The following is a 24,661-nucleotide window of genomic DNA, read 5'->3' on the forward strand; positions in this document are numbered from 1 at the left end:
GGGGAGAGATGGCAACAGCTATAGAAGCAAAAATAATGACAAGTCAAACCTAATGCACACAACTTCATAACAGACAAATCATTGTGATGTTTCTGTTTGCTTTCATCGGAACAGGCTATGGCAATCTTGGAGGTGGCGGTGGATATCAGCCAGGTGAGGACCACCGCATGTTTGTCCAATGTAACTGCTCTCTGTCTCCTCCTGTAGTGTACACAAATCCCATCACCCATCCATGACACACTTAACTCACTGTGCTGTGTAGTTTCTGCTCATGCCTCTCCTCCTCCTGCTCCTCCTCTGCCCATCAGAGAGGGATAAGTGTAATCACTGCCCCTCAGTTATCACACAGGCCAGTCAGTAAAACACATTGCTCTAATCCTTCTCCCAGTGGCCACAGAGATTTCATTGTCTGTGTAAAATGCTTCCACAGATGGTTCAGTAACGCTCCTCATCTGTGAGCGCAGCTTTTACAACAAAAAGGAGAATAATTATTAGCTTCTTGAAAATTAGGTCAAGTTGTCTTTACTGTACGTACTGTATGTATCACTCAAAATTTAGCTTGTTCACAAATGCTGTCATTTTACTTTAGTTGATTTTTTCTGTCAAAAGGTTTGTTGAGTCTCCATAGTAACTGCTTTTTAATTTAACAGGTGTGGGTCAAGTGGTCCCTGGTTATGGAGGAGGTTACCCCCAACAGTACTATCAAGGTACTGCTCCCTGTGTGTTTCTGTTTCTGTGCAAAAATTTAAGTTTATTGACGGGGATTTAGTCAGATTTTCTCTGCTGAATAGTTGAATAGCACAACAAACATTATGTACAGTACATTCAGTTTGTGCTGTGGTAAAAGCATTCTGTGCAGTGACCTTTAGGGTGCATCGGTTGTGTCATAAATCAGTGGAAAAGACGACAGAATTGAGCCATTTATCTTGAGCGCATGGAGGCAAGGAGAAGAGAGATGTAGGGTGTGTGTGTGTGTGTGCGCGTGTGTGTGTAGGAGAACAGTTAGAGGACAAAAATACAAACAAAAACTTTGAACAAAATAAATACGTCATTATTTTGAATTGGTATACGGAATATGGTTTATCTGCTACCCAAAGTACCAATCATGATGCTTCATTCAGCGTAGTTGCTCAAAGGTTTTTCAACCCTTTAGATTTACAGTCACTGCTACTAGAATCCCAACATTAGCTGCCTCCTTCAGCACAAACATTCATATTACAAATTTGTTAACTTTTCGTCCTTGTTTCTGGATCAGGAGGCGGATTAATGCACAGCTGCATACACACAGGTAACACAGCTGGAGGAGTTAAAGGACAGGAAAGCCGACCCGTTGCTTTCCACGTTAAAGCTGAGAGCATAAAGAAAGAGAGAGGAGACTTGCTGCACCATGACAAGCCCTCCTGTTATCTTGTCCCCCCTCTCTCCTTTCCTTTATGCCGGACACATTCACCTGAATCTAACTCATTCCAGCTTCAGCACACTCCCTCTTTGTGGGTTTCTATATAATGTCCCATACAAATACAATGCTAGTTTCTAACCCCAACTCTGCACATCTCAGTTTAAAGTTGAAAAGTCCTGAAGTTTTGTGCTAACATGATTAAATGTGTTCATGAACACGCTTCCGATTCTGATTACACACTTTAAATAATGAAAAACCTGATGCTTAATTTCTATTAAGTAAAGTTCAGTTAAGGGCTTTTCAACTATAACGTCAAATAATTTAATTAATCAAATTTTTCAAACTCAACTTGTTAACTCACATGGTAGACTGAGTTTGCTTTAGGGAATTCATTTGTGTTTCAATTATGAAGACCTGCATTTTCCTTCTCTGAGCACCCAATTACACAGAGATTAATTGGATCACTACAGACAGCGGAGCAAACGAATATGACATTGTTTAATGTAATGTTTCTCCCATTTACAAAATACATCTAAAAGAAATTAGGCAGTGCCGTCTGTGTCAGAGCTCACTTTATTCAAATATCAGCAGCTGAAATGGACAAAACCACAAGCACTCTCCCTCTACCGAGCTTTAACTAAGATTTCTGTCTGATTAAACGCAAAATACAGAAAGAAAAACATCAATATGTGTTTATTTTACTTAAACTCATTGAGAGCTTCTGTGGATCAGGAAACTCTAATAATAGTGCCTCCCATGTGATCTTTACAGGTATCAACCAGAGGCGGATCTAAAGTGGTCTCACCTGAGAATTAGTCTAATAGTAATCTCTCCTTTTGTCTTTCTAGGTGGATACGTACCAGCCCCACTGACTCCTCAACAAGGTACCAAACACCCACCTCCTCACATCTCTCCATGCACCCAAAAAGCGACTTCTTTATATTGTGATCTGCACCACAGCCCCCTTTTCAAATGTTTTCAAGTGTGTGTGTCTCCGCTGGCTGGCAGAGGATGAAAATATGTCAGATTATTCAGACGAGATTGGAACTGTGTGTGCGTGGGTGGGTACTGTGTGTGCTTGTCAGTGCAGATGGCACAGCACGACGAGTATGAACACACAATAATCTGCGTTTTCCTGAACATCTGAGATTACTGCTGGTGGGATTATTTCAAGGAAAGCACGTCGGGTTTCTTAGATATATTTTACTGGTTTAAACTTACAGCGACTAATGATGTATCGAGGTCTTTAAGCATGCCTTTAAATGTAAAAACAAAAGACAGTAGAAATGAAAGACTGGTCGATTTAAAGAATCATATTGTTTAATAAATTCACATACAGCCTGTTGTTGTTAATCGGGACAGTTCGGTCAGTGTTTATAAGATAGCACCAGTGTGTTTCTTGAGCTGAAAACTAGGGAACTAATCCATGTCGTTTTTAATGTTACAGGCATAAAAAATCTGGTGCTCCACTGACAAAGAGTTGGCCCTGTTGTTACTGGCTTGTAAGATTTTGCTGTGAGTCAGTGTACAAACTGTTTCATATCTGTCAGCAAATTATGAACCATGGTGTGACAGTTCAGCTTCACATTTTATGGCGGCCCATGACTCTACATCCCACTAACATCATCAAACACAAATCACATTTTAGACTTAACAAGCGTGGAATTATTTCTTGTCCGGTACATCGGTTCCCGTCTCTTTGTCAACACCTGTGTGTACCTGTGTTACAGTGGACATCATTAGGTCTTCTGGATTTAGAGTACAGCAGCTTCTCTGGGAGGCTGGTGGTGCAGTATGAGTGCTGGGTGGATGCTGTAGTCAAACATCCTCTAATCATTTTTGAAAATCATATTTTTGTACACCAGAAGAACATTTTTGTGAAACGAAATGGCTCATTTTGTTTATTCCTTTTGTGCTGTTGCAGCCAAAGCAGCCAAATACGGTCCACTGCAGGGTTTCCTTGGAGGTGCAGGAGGAGGGGCCTACAGAGGTGAGACGTACACAAATAAGCATTTTACAAACTCCACAAATCTTTTCCAGTGTGTGGAAAGACTAAACTGTGACCCTGCCGGTGTTTGCTGCAGGTGGAGTTGCAGGATGCCAGGGCAAATTCTGTGGGAGGAGGAAGTAGAGGATCTCTTGAGATCCAGAGTGACCTCAAGAAACCATGGTGCTACTGCATGATCGAGAATGTACATTTTATATGCAAACAAACCCCATTAGAAATAATGACGAGATGTTTTTTACTTACTTGACTTCAACGTCTGTTTTTATACAAAACCCACCGACCCAGAATTTTGTACACGTTCTGATGTGACGTATGTTATTGATAGTGCCTTTAATCATTAGTGTTAATCTGCTTTATCTGCACCAGCCTAGTTACAATACAAAGAGTGTGCTTGAGTCACTGTGTGTTGTTCTTGTGTGTTAATGTATGTGTGTGTTTAGTTGTACTGTTGTGCCAAAGACTGTCTGAACCATCAGCTGCCAGTGTGACCTATGAATGATCCCCTCCTGGTTTTAACCCTAAAGCAAGGTGACCTGTTGTCAGCGTCACACCGTCTCACCTCGCCGTGCGGAGCTTCTCTGACATGTCAGAGGGGTCGGGTTTGTCAAGACTCGTCCCAAAAACAGATGAAATCTGGCCAATCTCAGCAACGTTCCTGGCTCCCCGTCTTCTCTGCTGCTATTTTTAGACCTGCCGGGTATAAAGCAGCGGGACTTGGGGCTCGGGCCAACCCATCTGCTCTCAGTAACTTTGCTGATTCTCGTTGCTATGCAGTTCAGTTTTCTCAGCATTTTTAGTGTCGCCAAACTTGTATGAAGAGCAGCTTGTGCTCTGAGCTGAATGTGATGCTGAAGACAATCAAAAGGATTGAAATCATTACAGGATGTTTGAAACCATTGGGAAAGCAGCGTTACCTTTTAGTTCCAAGTAGATTCAAATATGATTTAAGATGCTATTCTGGCGTGTTCATGATGTATGTGTGAATGTTTCATGACGTGTCACTTTAGTGTCGCTTTAGTCTGCTCGTTGTTTACTCTCATTGCAGCAGTAGTTATTTACATTTATGTAACTTGTGTAACGTTTTGCACCATGCTTTAACTCATAGCTTTAATGTTATCAGGAAGTGTGAACATAAAACGAGCGATCCTTCTGCATTTATTCACTGTTTAAATTGTAACACAGAACCAGACTTTGTTTAATGGGTTTGTTTATGTTCTTCATTTACTTGAGCTGCTTTTAAAAAGGCTTACTGACCAAAGGTTCATGAGCGCTGTTACAAAGTGACCCCAACTTTCTCTGTAATTGTGTACTGTATTTTGTACTAATTTGATGTAAGCTGGCCTCCGTTCCTTTACTCGGTGCTGTGTAACAACTGTCTTTGAGCCTCGCTGGGTCAGACCTTGTCTTTTGTGCCGTGGGATACTCTTCATCTTTATTTAAACTGTTTTTATAAGGAGGAACAGTGTGGTTTTGCACTTTTTATATTTCCACGACACACATGTGACTTGTTCCCGGATATCCTGGCATTTTATTTGCTTCTTTAAATAACAAAATAAAATGTGTTAAAAGATGGCGTGTCCTCTATCTGTTGCTTTTGTCTTTTGGAGCGCATTCCACAGCAGCAGCAGTTCGTCCTGTGAGTTGATCAAAACCACCTGGCCCTGTGCGTCCGCTATAAGCCACATGCCACAGAACCGTAACATCTCAGGTTTGCTTACTTGGATCTTTGCTGCATCTTAAGTCCTGCCAAAGCTTTACTGTCTCTCCCACAGGGCTGAATTAACCAGGAACCGTAAGATTTATTGCATTTTATATCTGATATGTGTGTGAGTTGGCAGAGCTGCTGCTGTAATGACAACAAAACCCAGATTGGAGGCAGACATTTTACCAGCGGTGACGATAAACTGTGTTCTTGTTGTGCCAGCTGGAAATAATGAACTCATGCTGCTGTTCTCTGAGGATCTCCTGTTAGAACCACTGAACTGTGATCCTGTAGAAATAGCTTTCACTGTTCTTCCATCACTTCTATAACTGTGTCCCACTTCAAAATACCACAGTGACACAAGCTGCAGTGTAAGCGTATTAGATGTATCTTTACTGTGTATCTCTGCAACACTACAAACAAATTTATTTTTAATTTGGCCAAAGAGATGTTCATCATGTCCCAATAATTTCCTTAAAATTCTCGTTTGAAAGTTACGTAATGCCAATTATTGGAAAAATGGAGGCAAGAAGTATTCAATGATTACTTTATATTTATCATTTTTATTTATGATCTCTTTGCCAAAGACTACTGTATCATTTCTGTGACTGGAGCTGTCCTGCCTTGCACTAAAAGATAACGTAAATACTTCAGATTTTACCCTTCAACTCGACATTCTAACTTCTTTCATCTCTCACCCCTTTAACTTTCAACTGCTTTGAACTGTTAACTCTTGAAGTGACAGTTTAACCTTTTGTCTTTCTCGAACATATTTTAACTGCTTTAATGTCTTACCCTTCAACTGCCAATGTAACTGCTTTCATCTTGTATCCTTAAAAACGCATTACAAATGCATTAATCTCTTTTCAATTAACATTTCAGCTGCTTTTATCTCTCACCCTTTCACTGACAATACAACTGTTTCATCTCTTACTCTAAACTGACATTTCATCTGCTTTTATATACAGTATAACCCCATTCCTGACACTTGATCGGCTGTAATCTCTTAGTATTTAACTGCATATTTAACTGCCCTATTACTCCTTAACATTTCAATTGCTTTTATGTCTTGTATTTCAGCTACGTGCATCTCTTTTATCTAACTTTCAATGTTTGCGGTCACTTGACATTTTAACTGTATTTATTAACTACCTTTTCAACTGCTTACTGTTGCACTTAAAATTGCAACTGCTTTCATCCCATACCAACTGCTTTCAGTAAATACAATACAATACTTTGATTACCTCCCCTTCACTCGAGCTTAAAACTGTTATTCTTTTGATGAAATGTGTGACCTGAAGTTGCATACTATAAAGAGTGGAAGTGTCAACTTGAGCAAAACCAAAGCTTCAAAACTTCAACGTGTTAACATTGTAATTTCTTGCAGTTTCAATTTCCCCTCAAAATGTTTAATAGCTGTTAAATAATCAGGGCTGAATGATAGTTACTTGTAAGAACTAACCCACACTGCTGTTGCACTGCACCCTCTTCCTCATGACCCCTCCCCCCTCCGCTTCTAAAGAAACGCATTAATTAACCGGGGCGTGTTCCTGGTTGGCCGGCCTGTCGCTTCCTCTCCCCGGCTCCGCAGCTTCATTGGTCGGCTGCTCACTTGAATGAAGCGCCGCAGAAACGTGCAGCAGGAGGAGGAAGCAGGTCCGTGTGCCGCCGCAGGGAGCGACCAACGCACAGCAACACGACCGCCGGGCGGGCTGCGGTGGTGGTCGCACACCGGTTATCTGTCGACCAGAGGCGGCTGGCTCTGTCCCGGAGCTCGGTGTCGGAGAGTGAATGAGGTTGATGCTGCTCTGCTGCACCTGGAAGGACGAACGCATGGGAGAGGAGGAAGGTAAGGGGCTGCTGGGGGTGCAGAGCCGCGGGCTGCATGCGGCGGAGGGGCGGGAGATGCACATACAGAAAACAGAAGATGCTCCTCTGAAACTGCTCGAAACATTATGCTTTTCTCAGCTTCTCCTACTTTGGGCGTCGTTTGTTGTCAGTCACAGAAAGACGTCAGTGTTTCATTGGTGTGTGTGCAGGGAGCGTCAGGCTGCATGTACATATTCTGCTGCCACTGAAGCCATGTTTCCTCTCCAAGTAGATGCACCCTTCATGTTTGGATGCGGTGTTCTCCCCTAGGCGATACACCGTTCATTTGCAAGCAGTCCTCCCAGATAACCAAATATAGTTTCCTTATGAACAGGTTATTACGGTGATAAAATAAAATATGCAAATATACAGTTTAATGTCTTGTTCAATCTTAAGGTCATACTAAGTTGAACTTTGATAAACAAAATAGGCTGGTGGGGCAATTTCTTGGTTTAGGGCTCTGCTGCTAATATTGTCTATTTCCTTGTGTGACTGGTATAGATACATAATCAGTCGGATTACACCTTGATTTGTTTGTTTGAAGGAGCATCACATGGAGAAATCAATCTTTCGATTATGTTACACTCAAAAAAAGTTTCTTTTTTTTCATGATTCTTTAATCTTTGACTCTTAGACTTTGGGGTTTTAAAACAAGAGGAGAATCTGTTTTTTTTCATTAAACTGGTCAGATATGTCACAAGCAGATGTTTTTCTGTGCTTGAACTTACTCTACAACATTTCTTGGTGTATTAAATTGTGTATTAATGTGGTTTATTTCTGTATCAAGATGTTACTGTACATTATCGTACTCTCTGTGTGGTCTCTTGCTGCTTATCAACGACAGTGCACACTGTAGCTGTCAATCAAGCACACTGAAGTGGACAATAGACCTTCTATATGCTGACTCACTTTGCATGCAGAGAGTTTAGCTCATCTACAGGAGGAACTGCTGCAAGTTTCTGTGAGAAATAGGTTGGAAGGGGTGTGGCGACGTGAGCTAGATACCTGCACAGGTTACACAGTGTGTGCTTGCGTACCTCTCTGAGCAATTACTGTCCTCTGTGAGACCTTAGAAGACAGCAGAGGTGAAGAGGACACAATTATGAGGTAGAGAAATGCTCCATTATAAAGAGACAAGGTAAAAAATATAAGTAAGTAAAGAGCTGAGGTGAAAGCAAAGAAGGGAAAGGCATCAGCACAAACCAGACCTGCCGACGAGCCAATACGATCAATAAAACTACTACGGTCCAGCAGGGCTGCGAGCTCAGGCTTTACAGTAATGAGCCACCCGCACAAAACGTCTGACATAAATGAAGCCTTCTATTGTAATACAGTGTAGATATGCAGATCTTCTGTGGCAGGAGGCAGAGGTCTATTTCAAGTTGTTTATAGGTGTGTTGGTACAGGTAACTGTGACACATGGTTTAGTTTCAGTTGTCTGGAAAGTTGTAAAACTCCACATAATGCAGAGAATGTAATAAATACAGTGTGTTTTCTGAGTAGATTTCTCTTTCAGATGCAGAAACATGATGATTTAATGGCAAGAATAATGTTATTGTGGTCTAACAATCATCATTATGACCTACCTTATGATTCCCACACCCATTCAAATCACGTCTCATGTTGAAAGTGTCTCTCTTCTTTTCTTGTCTGTCAAAAGTGGCGTTTTAATTGACGGTTCTTTTTAAGTGCATTGCGAGTTTAAGAGCTCAGGCTGTATATGTGAACTCTGCAGAGTGAAAGTACAAGACCTCAGCAGTGATGCTAATGAGGAATAATGCACGAGCAGTAATTATCTTAAGCTGCTTTTTCCTCGAGCAGATTAAAGTCCGGCTAATATCAGACACACATTTTTAAACAGGAAAAGGGTCACCATGTTTACCAGGTTGTTTGTGTTTGTTTTTAATTTGCATCTCAGTGTTTCGATGTCTCATCGTCTCCTGCTCAGCATCTGACGTGTTCTCAGGCAAATCAGCTGCAGCCACAATGATATGTGCTACATGAAGCCTGATGTCTGCGATCTGCTGCTGCTGTCAACTCATCCTTTCAATGAATTGAATCAGGAAGACGCACGCACGCACGCACAGCTGCTCTGGCTCTAATGCGTCACACAATTAGCTGGTCCAACAAATAGCTATTTCCTGAAGCTCTGATCATAATGAACATTTTCCTCATTAGAGGACGGTAGGATCGTCTCATTGAAACACTTTCTTCTCATACTGTTCAAGTCAGAGGAGAAACTTCTCTTTTGAAGTTTTCCACAAGAAGCCCAACTCTTTGTGTTTGCTCTCCAATATTTGTGTAGTTGGCACTTTAGAGCATTGAATATAACGAAAGTTTAAATAAAGTTCAGAGTGTGTATGTTAAACTGCACACAGGATTTCTCCTCTTTAACTGAACTTGGATTCTCTGACTTAACTAAAACAAAAATCCCTTTTACAAATCTCTCTTTCATCTAAAATGTGTTAGATGCTCTGTCCAGTTTTCTGCCCTTTATATTACCTTTAAAACTGTTACGAACTCTTACTAACATGATGCAGTAGAGCCTGACAGATATGAGATTACTGAGGTCGATACCAGTACCGGTTTTTGAGGAAAAAATGCATCAAATTAATTAGAGATTGACCGATATGTTTTTTTCAGGGCTGATACCGATACCGATTATTAGTAGTCAAGGAGGCCGATAACCGATATTTGAAGCCAATATTCATTTGCAGTAAAAGTGAAAATATTGGCGTCAAAATTTTGAATAATACAAACTCCAACACTTAACTTTGTTTAAATGCCTCTAAGCATATGCATCAGAGCCAAAATAACCCAGTTTTAAATTGATCTCTTATCGGCCGTCAGATTAAAAAAAAAAAATGGCCGAGGCCGATATGCGTAAAAATGCCGAATATCAGCGCCGATAATCGGCCGGGCCGATAATCGGTCTATCCCTGAAACTAATACAGTGTCATTGTGAATTTTTGAGCTCGAACCACAACAGACCTTTTTTATGGTGATTTTGCACTGATGTGACTTTGCTAAAAGTACTCCTAATGTTGCTTTATTAAAGTCGTAGCGCGCGCTGCTGGACAAACTACATGATGACACCATTTTTAAATTAACACCAGCATTGTTGTTTGTGTTGTGTGCTCTGCAAAGAAAATTAATATCAGCCCATATCTGAAATCTTATACGCAGATACCGATGTATCTGTGAGGGGCTCATATCACCTGATAATATCGGCCAAACGATATATCGGTCAGGCTCTAAAGTGAAGTATGAAAAAAAAAATCCTCCTTATTTAGTTTGAACTTGATTTTAAAAACAAGTCATTTGAAATTTGTCAAAATATATTTAAATTAATTAAAAAAAAAATTGAGAATATCATGAAAATGTAAAGAAAGGATATTAAATATTATTTAAAACTAAGAACTTAGACTTAAATAGTGCAACAAGTGCATCCGCGTTACTCTCATTAAAGCTGCCTGTCAGTCGTCCGTCGACACAAACACACGAGGAGCCGTTCACTGCTGCTGATCTCCATGTTGAATGTTTGTGGTCTGTCAGAGATGATGAAGGACTCTCAGAGAAAATATGAGTTGAATATCTGCAGCCTCACTGAGGTCATTAACCAGCGCTGTGGATTGGCGATAACAGCCACATGCAAACACACAAGCCTTTATCACATCTCGTCAAAGCCCTGTTATAGACTCGTCTTCTTAACGAGCTGGAAAATGTCTGATATCCGAGCGCCCTCTGACCTCGTGTGTTTCTGTTGTTGTAGCTGGAGGAAGTTTGCCCGTCTGTGCGGGATGCAAACAGAGGATCTACGATGAGCAGTACCTCCAGGCCCTCAACACTGACTGGCACACCGTCTGCTTCAGGTAACATACACTCACTGCTCACCTTGTGAACACACACCTCATGAGAACATGTCTTTAAAGAGCAGTGATTGAGCGTCTCCTCAGTCTATCTCCTCTTCTTAGGCATCGAACGCCAGCTGTCCAACAAAGGCATAAAATTATCGCAGTAATCAGCTGGATAATTGGAGAACAGATGTTTGATTGGAGAATATTTTGATGAATTATTTCAGCACTACTTTTATCTTTCTGGTATACTGAGTGGTAGTGATCTGCCACTGTCTTTTTCTCCTTCTCATGAATATTTGCGTCTTGTGGTCCATGTTTTTGTGATGGTTAAAACTGACGACAGAGCAAACAGATTTTTTTCCCCTTGTCTTTGAGAACTGGCACATTTACTGCCACCCAAGAAGAAGCAGATAGCCAGAAGCAGAAGCAAGACGTTCGCTGCTTCACATCACACTTTACTGCTTTTTAGTATCATGCTGCTTCCTGTCAGTTGTGTTGCTATGGTATTCTTGACAACCACAGACACAGAAGCTCATTATGACATCATAATGAGCTTCTCTCTGACCTGAACAGCCTGAAAAACCTAAAAAATATTTGGAAGAAAAGTCATATATGCACACATAAAGAACACCTTAGTGATCAAGAGAATTATTTAACATTCACTGTAGTTTTCAAATTTGCACTTAGTCTGTCAATTTCTCCTTAATCATCATGAACTGCCGCCTCCGTTGTGTCGAGCTCGAGCTTCAGACCTGCAGCCTCTTCAGCGATCAACATTTCCACATCAGTCAGAGTGTTTGGTTTTACTTTCCAAAGGTTTTTGTTCAGGGAGAAGAAAAGGCAGGTTTGTGTTTCAGTCACAGGCAGGTTTCTCTCTACATGAGCTGCAGCGATCAGAATCTGACACTAAAGCATTAAACCATCGATCAGTCAGAGCGACTGCGTGAATATGGAGACAAAATATCTCCCGTGTTTCTGACAGTTAGATTACTGTGCTGCGGTTTGTTGTGTGTGTGTGGGCAGTGAGATCTAATGTGTCTTTGTGTGAGGGATTTTAAGACTTTTGTGTCTTTGCCTTCATTTGATGGGACGGCTGAAGAGAGACAGGAGACGTTGAAAAGAGAGAGTCGGGGTAGACGTTAACCAAAGGGTCGAGGGTTTAGTTTAATTGATCTCACCTCAAGAGAAGGAAATATAAATTGAATTGTTTTTGTTTTATTATTAGTTCATTTTTTAGTACCAACTAATTATACAGCTATAAATGGCCCTTTATTATTTATTCCTCAACACAAGATCCACTTATTTACTGTACTTTAACTTCACTTCCCAAAACACATTTACATTGTCAAATTTCATCTAAAAAACACTTTCCATTCATTTCCCTTCAATATAAACTTACAGTCCCTCTATAAGAGCTCTAATGATTGGATTTAAACTTAATCCCACAGATTAAACCTTTAACTAAAATCTAGTTCATTCAGTTGCTGTTAATGCCACATGCTGTCCGGACTGAAAGACAGTTACGGCGCCATTAAATTCACTAAATCTAAAGATCAATAAAGTCTAATCGGGTCACATTACAAAATGCATCTGAGGACCAGAATAAAGGGACTCACAGATGGTTCAGACGTAGATATAATGGCCATTGATTCTATCAGAGCGCCACACTGCAATCTGAGACTTCCGACAGCTTCTGATGAGTGTCGTCTTTCTTCATGTGATATTTTAGATTCTTAGGAAGTGTTTGGTAGTCATTGAAGTCTTAATGGTGGAATTGACTTTCATAAAATGAAAATAATTACTTTTTTATCATTTAAATGTAGAATATTCAAATGCGGAGATGGCAAAAAAAATAGTTTCTTTCTCTCCTAACAGCTGCTCCTCCTCAGCATCCTGCCATCTCCCCTCAGTGTTTGTTGTGTTATTTATAGGTAACAACATGACACTGCAGCTGAATCACTACCTGATAGTTCCCGTTAGTGCTGGTTTCCTAATTAAGATGAGGCAGGAGGAGTTATTTACTTTGAAAGTGGGACAGTTTCTACACGGTTGTTCTCGTTCTTATTTATAGGACACGGTTGTTGATGTTGCTGCAGCTTTTGTTCCTGATGATCTTATGTAATATCTCCACCTCCTTCTCTCCTCTCTCCTCCGTCGCTCACTGAGCTAACCTTGTTTCTGACAAGCGGGAAATCAAACAGCTGCTTGTCAAGGACTTTTTACTGAAACGTCTGTTTGCCTTTTTAACTGCTCAAAACATTCCTAACCCGGCCTACATTTTACCTGTACTCTCACTTTCTGAACAGGAAAAGCAAAGTGATATTTTAGTTTTAGTCATTTTGCACAAATAGACTTAAATACATTTAATCTACTTTCCATCGAATATATAGAAATAGAAATAAAAACAGGCTCCACATCAATGCATTAGAAGCAGAGATATCTTTTTAGTCTACCTATGTTCTCGTCTAAACCTAGTGCCTACATTACCCACAATGCAACATGACTACCGACTGTTCCACCCTACATTCAGGTTTGTTATGCTAGTAGCGGCTAATGTAGCCCGCAGTTAGAGAAGAGGACTAGGCTACAGATGTCTACCAATATTTTTTGTTTTTTAACTGGTAGTCCGCAACCAATTCTGACTCAAGTGACATCACTCGAGGCAATTTATCAATACAATGTAGCTAACGTTAGCTACATGATTGAATACATGCTAGTAACGATTTAACGTCAGTAGCGTAAAAAAACACAGGATGCTAATTCTTTGTGGTCTTGCTAGCAAAGGTTAAATATTAGACATGCTAACTTTAGCTTCTATTAGCAGTCAGACAATTGCTAATACTGAAAGTATTGTAAAAGAGCCACATTTCACTGATAGCATGTTTAGCATATTATGTGACTCTTTTGAACCTGCAGCCATTAAAACATAGTTTCCTTTTATTCTGAAAAGCTAATGTGTTTTCTCCAGCTCCGTTTCCTCTTGCTTCGCCTCTTTGAGGTAATAAAGGTCCACCTTCATCGTCCACGTCTCTCCTGCTTTCACTTTGTCACCTGAGCCGGTCGGCTGATTGGCTGTGTGGAAAACAAACTCACCGCTCAGGGTGTCATTAATGATTTCCCCTGGCCGGATGTCTGAATGAAGTAATCTGAGGAGGGTATCTGGGCACAGGGCAGAGTCCACAATGGTTTAATGGTTTAGTGGTGTGTGTGTGTGTGTGTGTGTGTGTGTGTGTGTGTGTGTGTACACAGATAGGGAGTTACATCTGGCTGCCTCAGCTTAAATGAAGGATTGTCTCAGTGGGGGGATTTATTTTATGTATTTGCATTTTTCATTTCTCTCTTGTGAGTGCGTTCATGTGTGTAAACTAATTTCTCATCTTTTTTTGTTTGTTTATTTATGCCCCGTGTACTTTGACTGAAAATAAAAGCCCTGCTTTGCATTTCCTCATAACTGTACCATCATTAGGTATGATGTCTCTGCAGGGAACAGCTCTGTTTCTGCTCCCTCACACTGTCTTTGAGGTGTCACATCTCAGCCTGCAGCTTTAATCCCTTCTGCCCACCATGTAGTAACACAACACACAACACAGCTATTGAACTAATATGAGTGAAGCCATGTGAGTAATTAAAGCTGTAAAAGACTCTCCTAAAACATGTAACATCCTAGAAATCCTCCCGTTTCCCCGCATCCTGCACCGTGTCTAGAAATTAGAGGGATTCTTTTCTGACCTAGATCTGAATCCTGAGGGAGAGCAGGATCGTCACAGAGAAGGAGGATTTAAGACTTTTGTGGAAAATGTGAGTAGTGGGACCGGAGCTGGAGCTTATAATCCAAACATAAATATGCCCAGCTGAAGGCCTCTGTGCTGCGATGGAGCTTTAGTGCAGTGAAAAGGAAGTGCAGATGATAAGAGAGGAGGGGAATGCTAAATTAAAGTGCCCACAGTGTTATTTGAAGACTGCACAGAGTCCCTCGGGTGCTCAGAAAATAGCTGCTACATACTGAGACCTTCATGGGAAAATGCAGCCGTGTTCTCACAGACTACTGTTTCATATTCGCTATTATATTTTTAAACTTCTGGTTGTTCAGAAGCTCAACTGTACACACTGTAAAACACCACAGAGGAACGCAGGCATGCCATTTTTTCATTGCAAGTCTTGACCACTAAATTACCACCTCCCCTTTTAAAGGGCCAGTTTGCCAATTTTCAACCTCAATCCTATCATGCATGGGGAGCTAATGCCATTATGGTAGGAAAAAAATGCAATTTCGTTCTGTGCCTTTGGAGGACGCTTTCCGCTTCTCCAATGGGCCCTGGAAAACCTTTCGCCAGACTGCGTAAAACGCGTCATCTGGTGGACGCCAGGGAGCTTGCTAAACTACACTTCCTCAATCTTGGATGCCCGCCTCCGATGTCATGTCTCGTTCAAAATCGTTGGTTTGAAATGTAGACTGCAGTTTTTTTTAGACAGTCCACCGGTATATTCTTGTTGTATTTCTGATTCTGTACCGCTCTGAGCCGTTGCCTGCAGTGAAAACTGTAGTATTTCACTCCAGCGTCTCTCGCTGGGCCGTTCCTTTCAGAGGGAGGGGCGCAATGCATACTGGGTGTTGTAGGAATGCAGAATGGGCGAAACCAGAAGCTGTTCGTACAACTTTCTCCACAGCTATGGCGCCAATTTAAAATGATTACTTCTATCAATTACAGAGAAAACCAGCTTTGACTGACAGTGGCTTTTTCCAGGGGTGCGTTGCTCTTTTAAATGGAGTCCCACAAGGGTCAATTCTGGGTCCAATCCTGTTTTCATTATATAACCTACTTCTGGGTGATTTGCTTCACTCTTTTGCTTTGTTCATGAAAACATTCAAGATATGCAGGAATACCTTTCCTGGGATAAAAAAAAACGTATTTTACACAATAAAACTGCAACAATAGTTTGTAATAAACAGACGACAAAAGAGCAGTAAACATGATACCTCAGTGGTTGGAGCCTCAGTGGTTTGAGTGTAGTGTATTAAATCACTATGACTGAAGCAGCACTACAGATGATGGCAAAATAATGTAGCTATCAACAAAGAAACACTTAGCTGGGGCTCTTCTTATCTCGTCATTAATGGAAATATTTTATCTCTTCCTTTACTAGTAACTGTTTCTGTAAGTGTGGCTCTTCTCTTCCAGTAAAGACAACATTATACTCACCCTGTTTTATCCTGAGATCTGGTACGAGAAACAGGAGCAGTCAGACAATCAGGCAGGTTTTACTGTAAACAATCCAGACTTATCTGTGAGTCAAATAGTAAGACTATTACTCAAACTGTCTGCTGTAAACATCCATCACAGTTTGCAGAACAGAGATGAGATTTGGATGGAACTATCTGGATGCACCTCTGTAAATATTTTCAAAGTGAAATATAACTCTTGAGTCTTCATTAAGATGCTTCTGACTCGATTTCTAATTATCGCCCTGACACGTCTGCAGTGAGACTAAAGCCTTTCTTCTGTCTTAACTTAAAATCATTCATTATTCTTAATCATTTATTCATTCACTGTTTCTGAAAAGGCTTCGAGGACTCACACTGAAGCCTCCCTAGAAGCGTCCCAGCGCTCGTAAAGGAGCTCCTGGGTGGGTCTCTTTGCCTACTCTGTGGATTGGAGGGGATTAAGTTAAAGACGCTCTTGACATCTGAGGAAAGAGCAGATGTAGTAAGAAGGTGTGTAGCATCATTATGAGAGGACTGTGGAGTCGGTCACAACCTCTTATTGCCTCCTAATAAGAGGATTTCTAATCAGTAGACATGCTAATGCTAATTAGCATGTTATTTATTCACTGTCTGAAATTAGCATTTTATATTCTTCGTTATCTTCAGTCATTATTTAAATTGTAGTGTCTGAATCACTGGATTATTGCAAATGAGTCTCCTCATGATTATTTAAGCTTTTACGTAGCTTCATTTATAATAAGACAGCTTCAGAAATGTGCATTTAATTAGGTAAAGAATTGCTGAAAATCATTATCTTATTAATATGTATTTGATTTGACTCCAGTAGTGCTGCAGTCTCTCTGCAGCACAGTGCAGCACTGTCCTGCTCCCAATAAAACTCTTCCTGCTGCACACGCGCTGCCCCGACAGACGTCCCAAAGGATCAAAACAGAGTTGTGCTTCGTTAGCACTTTAGCTAACAACCTCTTTTTTTACACTCAATGTGCGTCGGCTGATGACGTGCAGAAGGAAAATTTGGTTTCTGATCTTATTCAGTGATTTCTAACATAGAGCATAGAATGATGTTTGTTAAATTTTAAAATCTAACCTGTCTAAAGGACGAGCTGACTCCTCGTCCATGTGCTGCAGGACACGTGTGTCCCTCCACACCCTGACTCACGTCTGCAGGAACATTACTGCCTCTGTTAATGTGATGTTGAAAAGAGTCATCATTCTGTCCGAGGAGTTAAAATACATTATTAATGCAAATAAAAGCTCACACAATACTTGCATAGATGTGGAATATGATCATTTATTCAGCAGCATATCTCTCCCTCTCGCTCTGCGATGCAGTGAGACGGACTTCGTGCAGGCTGCAGTGACTCAGCAGTTTCTACCTGCGGATGAACTCTGCCTGGTGACAGGAGCTGCAGGACGTGACGGATGATTCATGCTTTACTGAGCTGAGTCACAAAAAGCTTCTTAAGGCAGGACTTAGATGCTGAACTCTTCAGTGTTGATGGTTCAGGGACGTTAATGAGGCACAACTGAAAACAGTTAGAGCAGATGTTAATGAGCACAGAGATGTTATGGATAATCATGAGGATGCAGTTTTCATACACAAACAGAGCTGAGCTTATGATTAGTTATTGGTAGAATAACACTCAACTTTTGATCATCCATTCATGTTGGATCCTTTTAGTCATTGTTTTAAGCGGTGATGTCAAACATTTGCGAGCAGCAGCTTCTCAAATGTGAGGATTTGATGTATTTTGATTGATTGATGATTTTTTTAAGGGTCAAATGTAAAAGCAATCTGAATACAACAAAGCACGCTGCAGGAAATTACACACAGTATTTTTCTTTATTTATTTCTGATCTTATTGGGAGCCGGTTAAGCTCAGCAGTTACATCATGCGTCACATGTACAGGGGCTCAGTTCTCGATGTGGCGACCCCGGGTTTGACTCCCATCCTCGGCCCTCTCCTGAGTGTCATCCCTCTGCTTCCTACACCATCCACTGTCCTCTCTCTCAATAAAGGCATTTTATTATTAGTGATTAGTAATGATTGACAGTTTAAAACCTAATGTTAGGTTCAATGTTGAATGTTCAGGTCCTGAGAATGAACACAGAAATGTGAATTAAGTATGATAAGAAAAGTACAATAAATAAGTGTACATAAATAAGCTACTTGTGTATATAATGGTCTTTATCATTCTACAGAGATGGTTGCCGGTTTCCTGGAGACACTCTAACTCATTGCATTCAAAGTCCTACTTAAGCAAAGTACATCAGTATTATCAGCAAAATGGACTATAATTACATCTATCCTGCATCTCCCTCTATCCCACTGTTGGCCCATCCAGACAAGGCAGATGGCCGTTCAACATAAGTCTGGTTCTGCTCGAGGTTTCGGCCTGTTAAAAGGACGTTTTTGTGCCACTGCTGCCAAATATTGCTAAGTGCTGCTCATTGTGGATTCATGTTGGGTCTCTCTCTAAATAACAAAACAAAGAATCAGTCTGGATCTGCTCTTTTTGTAAAGAGTCGTGAGATAACTTTGGTTATGATTTGGTGCTATACAAATTAAATTTGATTGATTGAATTACCAAAAGTAAAAATACTCGTTGTACAGAGAAATATCACTGTGACGATTATTATACATCACATCAGTTTGTAAACAGCATTTAACTCGTGGAGCTGGCCGAGGTTGAGCCTTTTTTCTCTACTTTATGTACTTTTGCTTTGTCCAGTGGTTTCCAACATAAGGGTGGTGCGACCTCCTAAAGGTCAGAAGATACATATGAGGGGTCGTGAGAGGATTAATGGATCAGGAAAGAGGAAAAGACAAAGTTCAGCTGCGTAAATGCTCATTCAATTTTAGAGTCTTGTTGTGAATATATATATATATATATATATATATATATATAAAATACATTCACAACATTCACTAACACAACATTCACTAATACATACTGTTTATACAGCCTTTAGAGAATAATATATATACTGGCTAACTGTACCATATTTGCCCTGGCAGGTTACCAGCAGGACTCTCCTCCTCAGAATAAAAGCACCTTAAGGAGGAGGTTAATCAGATGAGTTGAGAGGAGGTGAAGGGCTTTCATAGATGGTGGATAAGAGCACAATTAGATTTTGGTTCCCAGAATCTTAAAAAGTATTGAACGTTGCAGGAAGTGGTCAGCTCACATTACAAGTGCAGCTCCAAGCAGAGTCTCCATGATGTTAAAAAAGAAGAGTAAAGCAGCCATGAGGGGGCGGGGCCGAGGACAGGAAATAGTTGATGGAGAAGCGTGACCCCTCTGTGGTCAGCTGCACCCAGAGAGGAAGCAGAGGAAAGGAGAGACAGTGAGAGAGAGGGAGTCATTGATAGTTGTGACAGCGAGGCCGGTGGAGCTGAACATCAGAGCTGCTGACATGAGTTTGTCTTCTGCCTGTCAAAACAAGAGCGAAGCTCCTGAGAGCAACATGTCAGCAAAGAGCCGACGCAGCAAGAAACCGCTCAGAAAGTAAGTGAAGCTGTGAAAGCCTGCGGAGGGATGTTTGTTGAATGGAAAAGTTTCACAGGACTCATAGAGGGAGCTGAACTTTTCATGAATAACTGAACTACTGAATCAGAGGGGCTTCCTCAGTGGGTGGAGTTTACTTAGTTGTTGAAGAGTTGCACATGTTTAAACTTTCCATTATTATAGCACTTATTGCTCCTTGGTGTTTTCATTTTTATCAAACTTTCTCATTTTTGTAGTCGGCCTGTAGTGCCGACTGTGTTTTCATTCATTGCGTGGCCTGTGTAACTTTGAAACATGAAAAAAAGATGCTCATCACATCTTAGGACTCAAGATGACATCATAAAATGGACCAGCAGTCAAAAACCCAAGAACATCCAGTCAATCATGATGTACAGTATGTGTTACTGCAATACCTGCTTTAGTTTGTAAGACCAAAGTGGGCAGCAAATTCTCACTTTAGAAAACATTATCATTTTTCATATGCATTTAACAAATAATAATAATTAGTCGCTTGTCAGAGTTGCAGACTGTTTAAGACCAATTTTACAACTATTTTGTCAAAAAAACCCAAAGTAAAGCAAGTTGGAAAAAAATATTTCTAACATATACGGGCAGACTTGAACTGAACTGAAGTTTCAGGTAGTTAGGTACAAGTCCAGGACATAACTGATCAATCTGACATTTATTTTCTAGTTGAATTAAAGAATTGTTTGGTCCATAACATGTCAGAAATTTGTTAATAATCCCAATTTTGTCAGGCCAAAGATGATGTCTTCAAATAGTTCTTTGTCTGACCAAAAGTCCGAAACCCTAAAATATTCACCACACGATCACAAGACAAATAGCTAACTTCCTACTACCTCGAGCACTGATGATCTGCTCTGTGTTTGTGCGATCAGCCAAGGATTTTTGCTCAAAGCTCTCAACGTGACAAAAATGTGAAGCACACATTGTCATTCTACGTTTAAAATGAAATATGATAATACCTTCAGTGTCTTTATTTAAATCTCCAGTATCTATAAATACACAGACTCTGAGCTGTGTCACTCTGCAGGTTCACATGATTCACTCACGTCGGTGTCGTGTCACTTCCCCAGTCACACATCGGTCCTGTGTCTGTCACACTTCTGTCTTTGTCATCCAAAAACTCATGATGGTTCATGACTTCCCTCTTTTTTCCAAATCATTGACCAACGAATCAAACCTGCTGGTTAACATGTGACGGACACGGCCTGTGTGGTGTCCACTTCATTTGATCTTATAATGTTTCTTCCTGATATCAGGGCGTCTGTTGTCTTACAGCATCGTTTTAACCAAACTCATGGTTCCGTCCGAACACTAAAGGACGACTCTTCTATGCATCTCATCTAGAAAAGCTCTCAGTGTGTATTTGTGTGTCTTTTGTGTCTGTGTGTGTATATAAGTGGCAGAGCCTGATAAGCGTGTTATCCAGCACCACCAGGCTGTCAAAGGGGAAATCTCATTTGTCCTTCTCATTGGTTCTCTGGTTTGCTTTCTTATATCCCAGAAATAGCCTTCTGCTCAACCATAGTTACTTTTATTTCCTGCATATAAATAAGATCTATCTATACTTACTTACACAGGTTATGTATGTAGATATATTTTAAAATGCATTGTTCATTTTCATCATTTGAGATTGAATTTATTAGACTGTTTTTATCATTGAGCTGTAGATGCCTTGTTTCAATATGGCCCCTGTGTTTAACAGTTTTAGAGTCTGATTATGTGTTGGAAAGATCCAAGACGCTCCTTGCACTGCCTTGCATTAAAATATTGTTAGCAGTCTTCATATCTTCCTAGATTCACTCCTTTTTATTTGGATTTATGAATGCTAAGTATTGCCTTTAAACTATTAGATGTTATTGATATTTAAGCAGGACTTGAAACTTAATTTGACACCACATAATTTCTTTAGAGCTGCAGGTATAACATTTAATCCGAGATATATAAATTAAGTCACTAAAAAGTAAACGTAATAACTTAAACAGTATAGGGTCTCTCTGTTAGCATTATAGCACTTCAATTCTCCTCTTTAATCTGTTACATTTTTGACTGAAGCTTGTCACTCTGCTCCTCGTCTGCTCCACAACCTCCTCTTCCTCCTCACTGTAACATAACAGCGTTCAAACCTGCTGATAACATTTGCAGAGAGGAGAGAGGACCCGTCCTGCGTGCTGGTGTTTTTTTCATTAATCACATGTTCCCGAGCTCAGACCTTTGGCTCTCTCTACAATACTTTAATCACACTTTGAAAATTCAATTCTGTGGCGTTCAGAGCTGATAGACTGCAGACTTAAACCCTGCAGGTGATTAAAGGACGGGGGATTAACACCTGCGTTTTCTCCACATTTGTGAGTCCGGTCACTTTTTATTTGACCTTTTATCAGTATGTTTGCTTCGTCAGCTTTTGGACTCTTTAAAAAACAGCCTGAACTCTATTTTCCATTGACGTATTGAAGAACTAAAGTATGGAAACTTTTGTTATTCAAAACTTAAAAATGTAAGGTCATTTATGAATTCTTACAGTCAGGGCACTGTGTTAAAGTAAAGATGAAAGGTTGTGTTTATCTGATGATGGTCATGATGAATGACTAAGTAGTTTCTGAGTTGTGAATTCCTGTCTTTAAGAATTACAAACTATTTTCCAATATTTGTACCTCTAAAAAGCCCTTGAAACATATAAACCTGTTAGCCTAGAGAACATTTATGCCTGACTTGCTTTGACATCATGCAACAGAAGCAATAATGCCCTCTAACATAACATCTTTACAGCCTCCTCTGAGTGTTTTGGCCTTAGTTTAAAGGTATAATAGGTAGGATTTTCCTAGAAAACTAAAATATAGACTTTTACAAATATAATATAATATAAATTATCACTTATGGGCCTCTATACATGTGTGTTGGTGAGTGTGTGTGCAGACCCTTGTGAGACCCTTCCCTCTGCATCTATTCTGTTGTTTTGCTTTGCACGGGAAGTTTTCAGGAGGGGCGCTGTTGTGGTTCCCTGAGCCAATCACAGCGTGTAGGTGAGTGTGGTAGTGGTTCAAATTAGCAACTATTCAGACCAGCGAACATGGCTAAAGAACAATGCAGAGTTGGCCTTCTTTCTGTTGGAAAGGTAGGTGCCTCAAACCGGGTAGGACAAGCTAGCCGGCGGTTAGCATGCTAGCGTAAAGGTGACGGCGGGGTGGGCGTGTTCTCGCCCGAGAGAGTGAGAGTGAGCTTCTGGTGAAAAAGAGCCCAGGAGGAGAGGCCCAGTTTGAATGTGTTGTTGACAAAATGCAAGGAAACATCCTGCTTATTATACCTTTAAGTAGTACTTAAAAAAACAGGCCCAAGTTAGACAGCCTGTTATGGTGCTGTAAATATATGGTTACTGTGGTAAAATATTCTAAACAAAAAATGCATGTAAATGAACCTCAGGGTGAGTATTTTAACACTGATGTGTTTTGTGATGTAACAAACCTCCATGATCAAACTTCTGTGTACAGGTGTGCTACAACATGTGTAACCAACACCGATTACAGTTCTTCTAAACTTTATTTTCAGGGATCAAAAAGCCTGTTTGTTACTGAGATCTAACATTATTTTTTAATTGTATTATTTCTACTCTAAATGTGACTGGTTCGTTGACTGAACTGACTCAAAGGCTGGTTTTTACCAACCACCAGTGATCACTTCCTGTGTTACCTGTAGTTTGTATTATTCAGTATGCAAGTATGTTAAGCTGTTGCAGAAAATAGAATAGACACCCTACACCCAAAACCATTTAGTAAAAAGAGACAATGAATAGATGTTCAGAATCCTGCTGAACAACACTCCTCATGGTTCCCAGAGTTTGCTGAAACCTTTATCACCTCCCTGCAGCGAGGCGGCCTCACACTGACTGTGCTGACGATCATTCAGGGCAGCTTAGCTTCCACAATGAAACTGCTGCCGTGCACATCATTTACACACAGTCTGCCCGGACTCCTGTTTACCAGCTGAATAGACCACCGGCACACAAATACAGAGATCCTCTCCCACAGACTGAAACATTTGTTCTGCCGCCGAGCTACAGAGGGCGCTATGCTAGCTGCTGTTTAATATGCACAGCCTGCTAGTATTTATCTACTGTGTTCAAGTGTAGCAAAAAACACTCAGAGGAAGGTTAATGTTGGTGCTAATGCTGCTGAGCTTTTGTTGAAAGCCAATAGAGAGAGAGATCAGGGGGTTAGCAGGAGGTGATGAGGTAATGCCCCTGTTTCTATGTGAGGGGGTGACATCATCGCTGTGGCATTCTGTGCTGCCATGGAGAAAGAGGAGGGGGGGATGATAAAATAGGGGGGACAAGAAAGGGGCTCGTGGGAAAGGGACGAATCCTGAATGTCCTTGAATGTGTGTGTGTTTGTGTGTGTAAATGTGTGAGCGTTTAATGAATCAATCCAAAGTAGTCTAACAGATGTTTGTTAGTCACACAGGTTTGTTATGAAGTGGGAATTCCTTTCAGTTTTGTGGAAAATATCAGAAGCGTAAATCTTGGCTCTAGACCAGGAATCTCCGTCTATTTATGTCTCCTCTGAGGGGGGAAGAGAGGGGTCTCCCCCAGACATGTCTGCCATCTCCTCGGCTTGACTTTCAGCCGTGTGTGTGTGTGTGTGTGTGTGTGTGTGTGTGTGTGTGTGTGTGTGTGTAAATCCCTCTATCCCACAACCCCCCACTCTCCTTCCCAGAGGTTGTATTTCCTCTTTGTCTGTGAGGATTTCAGCTTAGCCTGCAAGTACATTTAAAACAGCTGGGCACTTTTTTCCTGCAGTAGACACATTTGTTTCAGACTCGATACTCTTGACGTTTATTGTCTCGTTCTCCTGATTTCCCTTGAAGCCTGGGCCAAGCGGAGTATCGGCTTATTGATCACAAGTGCTCATAAGCGTTTCTGCTGTCTGTGCAGATAGAAAGGAGATGGATGTCCGTCTGAGCTTCACGCAGATGATGGAAGATTTAATAATTAATGATGAGGTATACATGTGTGTCCGTTTGTGTGTGTATGTCAGAGGTGTGGCTCCTCGTAAATCTTTCAGATGTGTGTCTG

The 24,661-nt window shown here is 40.7% G+C and overlaps 2 protein-coding genes across 2 annotated transcripts in view; both read left to right on the forward strand.

The window, feature by feature from the left end:
* elna (elastin a) overlaps positions 1-4,975 on the forward strand; it is a 46,603-nt gene extending 41,628 nt beyond the window's left edge. Inside the window, exons 48-52 of the mRNA XM_069669029.1 lie at positions 115-153; positions 651-707; positions 2,248-2,283; positions 3,324-3,389; positions 3,484-4,975. Coding sequence (XP_069525130.1) covers positions 115-153; positions 651-707; positions 2,248-2,283; positions 3,324-3,389; positions 3,484-3,530 — 245 coding nt within the window. The 3' untranslated portion in view covers positions 3,531-4,975. The remainder of the gene's footprint in view (positions 1-114; positions 154-650; positions 708-2,247; positions 2,284-3,323; positions 3,390-3,483) is intronic.
* Positions 4,976-6,765: 1,790 nt separating this feature from the next.
* Positions 6,766-24,661, forward strand: part of limk1a (LIM domain kinase 1a) — a 49,047-nt gene continuing 31,151 nt past the window's right edge. Inside the window, exons 1-2 of the mRNA XM_069668737.1 lie at positions 6,766-6,958; positions 10,751-10,850. Coding sequence (XP_069524838.1) covers positions 6,901-6,958; positions 10,751-10,850 — 158 coding nt within the window. The 5' untranslated portion in view covers positions 6,766-6,900. The remainder of the gene's footprint in view (positions 6,959-10,750; positions 10,851-24,661) is intronic.

Source organism: Semicossyphus pulcher, unplaced genomic scaffold (genome assembly GCF_022749685.1).
Source record: "Semicossyphus pulcher isolate SPU_LCO1_2020_fin unplaced genomic scaffold, fSemPul1.0.p SCAF_19, whole genome shotgun sequence".
Classification (NCBI taxonomy): domain Eukaryota; kingdom Metazoa; phylum Chordata; class Actinopteri; order Labriformes; family Labridae; genus Semicossyphus; species Semicossyphus pulcher.